This window comes from Trichoplax adhaerens, genomic scaffold (assembly GCF_000150275.1).
Source record: "Trichoplax adhaerens TRIADscaffold_2 genomic scaffold, whole genome shotgun sequence".
NCBI lineage: Eukaryota > Metazoa > Placozoa > Uniplacotomia > Trichoplacea > Trichoplacidae > Trichoplax > Trichoplax adhaerens.
In genome coordinates, this window is record NW_002060944.1 from 2,535,408 (window position 1) to 2,542,544 (window position 7,137).

The window sequence follows — 7,137 nt, forward strand, 5'->3', positions numbered from 1 at the left end:
GGTTACATAAAATTAAATCGCTTCATTTTCAGCATTTTTGTACTTCATCATACCAATATCTTTATTGAAAATATTCCTAATTATGCCGTATAGATGGATTAATCCGCATCCTTTCTCCTATAAGTAATATTATAGATATCTTTAGCATTTCGTCTTCAACACCTACACAGAATTGTCAGTGAAAATATTTATTTTGAATGTACCCAATATTAGACAGATTTACAAATTCTGCCAGTTCATAGCTCATTTCACAATCTAGCATATCATTTCATGATAAAACTGTGATCCTATAGCTGTTTTATTTTAGGCAGTGCGCTGTTTTATGACAGGATACGTTTTCATTCTTTTATGGTAAAAGTTTTCAGTATTTGTAACCGTGTGAATTTTATCCTTTGGTTAATTGCATAATATTCTATTGAAGCTAATAATTTCTTAATGATATCTCGCTTTAGCTAGTTTCTATGCTTAAAAATTATAGCATACAGGTTATATTATTAGGTTTTGACTTTGCTAGCTTTACAGCAAAGCTTTAAAAAATAAAAATTTCATTAAAGGTTTTGTTACAAATCTCAGCAATAATTTTACATTGCTCTTTAGTAGATGCTTAATTGTTAGTTTGATAACTGAGTTTGATTTTTTAAAGGTGATCTTAGTAGTGGAAAATATATCATTGCTCATTTGTTTTAACATTTTGAAAAGGTCTATCGATTTGCAGACGTTAAGAAGTTGTATCTATTACAGCAGCGGCTTATTGCTGTAATACTTTTACGCGTATAAATAGTTACAGTCAGCAGTGCATTGTTGATGTTAGTGCAGCGTAAGTGTGGTTATTTAGCCTAAAGATTTTGGGCTTTATTCTCATCGATCCAGAATAAATGGCAACGGTAATGATGTTGCTTTACGTAAACTCGGTGATGTGGTCAAGTCAGATTCTCTATTATTATAAAGATGTACTCGAATTGCAGTTAAAACACGTCAATTAAAGAATCAATCTGCGCCTGAAATTATAATTTTTTTCTCATCTATCGGTCTACAGCTGATCCTGTGCGAATGTTACCGAATGTAAATTTATACACATGAAAAGTACAACATTTTATGATAAATTAATAAGAGATGGGTAGCAATCTGAATTCCCGTTAGAGTATAGTATCATTGTATCTAACTTCTTAATTTTATGATCTATAATACCCTTAAGAAAGAATGTAACTGAGATTAGTCTATTTTAACTTAGTTGGTTGTATTATTTCTGGTAATTGATCTCTGTATGGGAAGATAATTATGGATGAATTGATAGAGATTCAAATCAATAAAAATACCGTATGTAAATCTATATTTTAAACAATTTCTATTTTATTTACTGCAGGACGTGCACGAATATGTTAAGATTTCAAGGACATTTCCGCTTGCTAAAAATTTGCTAAATTTCTTACTACAGCGAACTGTGTACTGTGTATGAAATAAGATATCAGATTACCAGTGACAATCACATCATATATACTCCATTAACTTAAAATCCACTATATTCCGTAGAATTTTCACGGGTTTCACTAGTACTTATTACTACTATCATAGTACTCGCGTACAGTTCGGCAACAGCAGACGTATCATTTGATAATTATAAGATATCTGAAGTTTAATATTGCATCACAGAAAATTAAAAAAATATAAAGATTAGGATGAATCGAACATGTCGTTATGAGTAAAGTATTTCAAACAATTCTTATAGTTTAAGAAATAGCTGGCATTTAAGTACCACTCCTGTTTAACGTAGTATATGCTGAAATCGAAAATATGCTACAAGATTAAGTATAAGAACAAATAGTTACAGGCGATAATCCGAAATTTAGAAATATAATAGTTTCCAATTATGTTATAGCAATTATCACTGCGTCAGTTATCTTCGAATATGAATGTGTCTAATACCACTGTTATTACTAGTATTGATGTTATGACTGATTTATTTGGCATGCAGATTCTACGAAATAGATATTAATGTTGGCCTATTATTACGGTATCAGTCTAACCAGCTATGCATTACAGTAGATTATTTAAAATTGCAATAATTGCATGCTACAAAAACAATTAATCTTTACACTAAGCCATCATACAGAGAAAGTGCTTGAACAATAGATGGATCGGATTTTGATCCATCTTGAAACTCTGCCATGGACAATCGTCCGTCGTCGTTCTGCATATTATTTATTTAATCAGTCATATTAAGATAAGATCAGATCGCATCATTTTAATGCTAGTAATTAAAGTGATGAAATGAAATTTACCTTGTCCATTTGTCTAAATATTTTTTCAACCCTTTTCTCAGCTGTATTTTCTTCTTCTGGTAGCTTTACCATATTTCCCTAAATAAGAAGCCGTGAACTTTATCGCGTTATATTTTGAAAATCTGATACAGTTGCTAGCAAGCACGAGATACACTTAAACATAGCTTGTACATTAAGATTATCAGTGAACTTACCACCATTTTATAAATTGCATCAACAATATCTAACATTTCTGACCGTGTAATATATCCATCATTGTCAAGATCATATAATCGAAAAGCCCCTATTAACAGAATATTTAGTAATTTATAGCGTAAGTCTTTTAACATGAAATTCATATTATAACAGTACTATAGGCTATATATATTATTTTAGTGCGTATCTATCAATTTAAATTAACTGTTATATTTGTATTTCTGCACTAAACTTACTAACATTTAAGTTTCTCATCTAAACTGCCACGAGAGGTTACTGATAGGGCACATATGAATTCCCGAAATTCAATAGTTCCGTCCTATAAATAACGTTTAATGAATAATTAGTCAAAACTCTATGGTAAGGAAACAGGAGTAACTTCATAATACTGTATTCCTTAATTAAATACAGGATTCGAAATATAGAGCAATGGTATTATGAGAGACACTATAGTAGGGTATTTTTATTGTCGCATGGATTGTACTTTACATATTCGAGATCTTACATAGTCTAGATGGTAAAGTACTGCTAAAATGTTATTAATCTTACACTGAATTAGGAATAAAAATTAATTTGACTGCTTTAGCATTACACTACGTCATATATTCTGTTCGATATTAATAATTTCGAATTCTTAGTAGTCAATAGAATAAAATGATCACTTAGGTACTGATATAGTGACACTGAATTGATATTTATTATGAAGAATCCTATGCTAAAATTTTCTGGCCAATGTCTATTATAATCTATTATAATATGGAAAGTATAAGTTTACTTTATTGTTTTATGGAACTCGATTTTATATATTTCTTCCGCAAATGTAATATAAGAATAACCGTGGCGATTGTCACTTTTTCCTGTATACCACAAGTCTACACAAAACAACTAAAAAAATATTGGCAAATTTAATCCGAATTATTGTAGATGCTTCCTGAAATCTACATTTCCCTTAAAAATGGTCAATTATCGAATTTTCTTTCTCTCTGATAGTATTGACACTATACATTTTAATGCCAATTATCTCAGGAAGACAGCTTAATTACTAATATGATAACGATTTTTCAACTACGCTATTAATCTTTATGATTACATATACTGTACATCTACTCGTTCTCAATAATAACTATTGCTGTAGCGGTACCTGTAAGTACAAAAGCGTAGCAATAATCGTTACTCAACGAAGGACTAGTTATTTCAATGGTATAGATTGCAAATAGAAAATTACGAAAATGGGACGCTGTGCACTCAGTAGGATGCTATACGACAATATGGATAGCCACCAGTGACATCAAACTGCCTCAATTTGTGCTGAAAACGTACTTGGATTCTGTTAGTATGACAATAACGAACCTTATTTTCATCAAATACGTTAAATACGAAGCTGGCAAACTTTACCGGATCACCAAAAGGAAAAAATTGTTTGTATATCTTGCAAAATTCCTGTTTCAAGACAAAAATGTGCTCAAGCTTCAGTTTTTATTCTATTTTACTAATTAGATTACAGAAAATATGTAATTATGGCAACTTTGAAAACTAAACATTAATCCAGTCAGTAGGAATGGTAAAATTTAAATGATACCAGAATTATATATTTTCATGAAACATGTTGCAAAAACCTTCACCTTGGTCATATCTTAGCAGTATCTTGCGTAATTATTATATATATATACAGTTACTTTGCACACTCTTCAAAGTCGTACGATTGGTAAGTATTTGACACATAACCCACTATTCCCAGCATACTATTGCTTTCGGAGAAGTACTCGATGAGCAATATAGCTCAACAGCATTAAATTATAATTACACACTTTATCCTGTAATAAATAGTATATGATTCGATTTGATATTACTAGCTGTAATCTTTTAATGATGATTTAGGGAACATATAACATCAAAAGTATGGGGTAAAAGCGACGCTAGAGTAATACTGCAGCTATTCTTGCCTTAATATTCACAACCTAGCGAAGCGATACGAACAGGACTTTCAAATTTTACATCGCATAGTGTTATATACTACTATTATAGATATCGATAGCAGTCTGGAAAAAATTATTACTCGTACTTTTCTTAAACAGGAACAGATCGCCACGAAATTCGTCAACTTAAAAGGATAAACGGTACTAATCAAGATAATCTGTCCGTTTGATAAAATTACTACAGCATTTTGCAGAATCTCACCTATTTAAAGCAGTATTAGCGTATAATTGAATGCTAAATTCAGATACAGTAGTTTAATGAAACCACGTTGCAGTAGTACTGAGAAGTTTAACTTTAAGGGTGTATACGAGCTATCGGACGGCATCATTAAAACGAAATCAATCAAATCGTTAAGGAAAGAAGCAATTTTTTCCTTCTGAATGCTCTTGAATTAAAAGAAATGAGACATTCTTTCTCTTTTCTCTTATTTCTGCTATGGGACAAAATTATTACTTTTCCAGCGCAAACAGCTACAGAAACAAAGGCCAAACAATTGTTGGCCAAGATATATTATGCAGTAAATAAAGTTTTATGCCTTGGCCTACATGTTTTATCCTAGATATTGCTTACGAAGAATATAAAAAGTACTATCCACATAATCGTACGAATTCATATATCTTACATCTAGATCAAGTAATCCACTTGGGCAGTCTTTTAGAAATCCCTTGTACCTAATTGTTATGGTCAATGAATATATTGATTAATGTTGGCGTCTTTCAAGAAAAGTAGATAATTTTCTTAAATCTATTCGATTTTTATCCACTAGATACCTTCAAACATGGTGTAAACATACAATGTATAACAAATTGCAACTTAAATTAGTGATATAAATCAATAATAATTAAGCAATTTAATAGCCGTTACCTTGATTTTTTACGTAAAACTCTGCTTTTTATTTACGATTAGTATCAATTTAAGTCAATAATTGTAAAACTAACAATTAATCTTCAGACTCAATATTAAGACTATTTCTCGACACTGTCAATTAATCGATGCAAGTTAAATTTTTTAAGTCAAGTGCTGAACTTTTTACTGTACTGTACTGTGTGTTCGAAAGTAGTTGGAATACATATGCAGATAATACACAATGCTTACTTACCATTGCTGCAATTCTTTTTCAGTAACTGATAGAAAGTTTTTGTTGGATTAATCCCATTTACAAGGTTGGCCATTTAGACCCACGACGGAAAAAAAACATGTGGTAAATTTTCAGCTTAATTAATGATTAAATAAAAAGAAAGGGTAATAGAATAATATCCAGTGTTTTTATATGTGTCGATAGCGGATGAAGGAATGACAAAAGGTGCTGGTTTTAGAGAACTAAGAAATTCTATCACTAATAAATTATTACATAATCGAATTTTTACTTAGTAAATAAATTAGATTTTCAAAACTGACTACGTATAAACTGCAAAATATATTGAGTACATTAATTTAACTATTTCATATTTATGGTTTGTAATCCTTATTGAATTTACAAATATTAATTTTCAGCTTCAACTGAATCATCTTCCTACTCTTTGACAATATAAATTTAAACTTACAGTGGGTATGTTGCGTTAATTCATCGACCAATTCTGCCTTTAACTTGCTGTTTTTCTTACCCATAATTAGCAATTGAAATGTCGAATATTGGATCTAATGATAGTACAGTACAGTATAAAACTAGATTAAACGATAATCACTTTATCCAAGAATCCTTGATGAGCGAATTTGATTCAACGATCTCAAACCGTTTTATTTGGTCTTGATAAAATGATGACTACGAATATAAATATAAGTCAACCATCGTTAATGCCTAGTTCTTATGAAGTAAGGAAGGAAATCGGTGTTGCGGTATTACTATCCAAGTTAATAGGTACTTAGAATTGATTAACAAACTGACACATACTGTAAGCGTAAAAAATAATATTTATTACTGATTTGCCTTATAATTGAAATTGAAAACGTAGCAAAAATAGATACAATCAATTTCTACCTTGATAAATAAGTCCAATTTTTTCCTTTTTTTTCCCTAGTTTTAGTTAACCTACAAATCGTCACTATAATTACCCTCAAATTGTAATAATTTTTTCAGATAAATCTTACATAACCCTTTGTCGTTCATCAAGAGAATGCTAATAAGTATGCATAATAATAGCAGCTTTATTATTTCCCCCTCCCTAGTATCAGATACAATACAAAGTTTTAATGTGTATAGTTATGTACGGGTGCCCGTAATGATTGATGATTCTAATTATTTATTCTCTGCCCTTAGTAACTGCTGAACCATACGTGTGTGTATCCAAGCCTCTTGATGATGTCAATGGTCGCGATAGAAAGAATGTCCGTTGTTATGATGATGAGATTTTGGCGATGGTACAGTATAATAACACCTATTCTTTCACGACATGGTGCAGGTACGCACAACTAGAAGATAGTAATAACTATACAGTAATAGAACGTCATCAAGAAAGTTTATGCAGAAAATCCTTCCCCTGACTTACCAGTATATACTGTACTTACTATATATATATATATATATATATATATATATATACATTATACATTACAGTAATGTACGTACAGAATATGTATTGGTCAACAATCTTTAACACATTTGACCCGACCCGTACACTACTACACTATGTCTTTTAGTACGAGCACAGTGTACTGTACAGTGTGCTGTACACTGAGTACATCGTGT

The 7,137-nt window shown here is 30.7% G+C and overlaps 1 protein-coding gene across 1 annotated transcript; it reads right to left on the bottom strand.

The window, feature by feature from the left end:
• Positions 1 to 1,898: 1,898 nt before the first annotated feature.
• On the bottom strand, positions 1,899 to 6,059 carry TRIADDRAFT_35468 (expressed hypothetical protein; the record flags this gene model as incomplete). The annotated part of the gene is made up of 8 exons (XM_002109810.1): positions 1,899 to 2,188; positions 2,280 to 2,357; positions 2,474 to 2,562; positions 2,715 to 2,793; positions 3,825 to 3,914; positions 5,074 to 5,122; positions 5,551 to 5,575; positions 5,996 to 6,059. 8 exons carry the CDS (start codon positions 6,057 to 6,059, stop codon positions 2,090 to 2,092), a joined length of 573 nt encoding a protein of 190 aa, XP_002109846.1. The 3' UTR covers positions 1,899 to 2,089.
• Between the last annotated feature and the right edge of the window lie 1,078 nt (positions 6,060 to 7,137).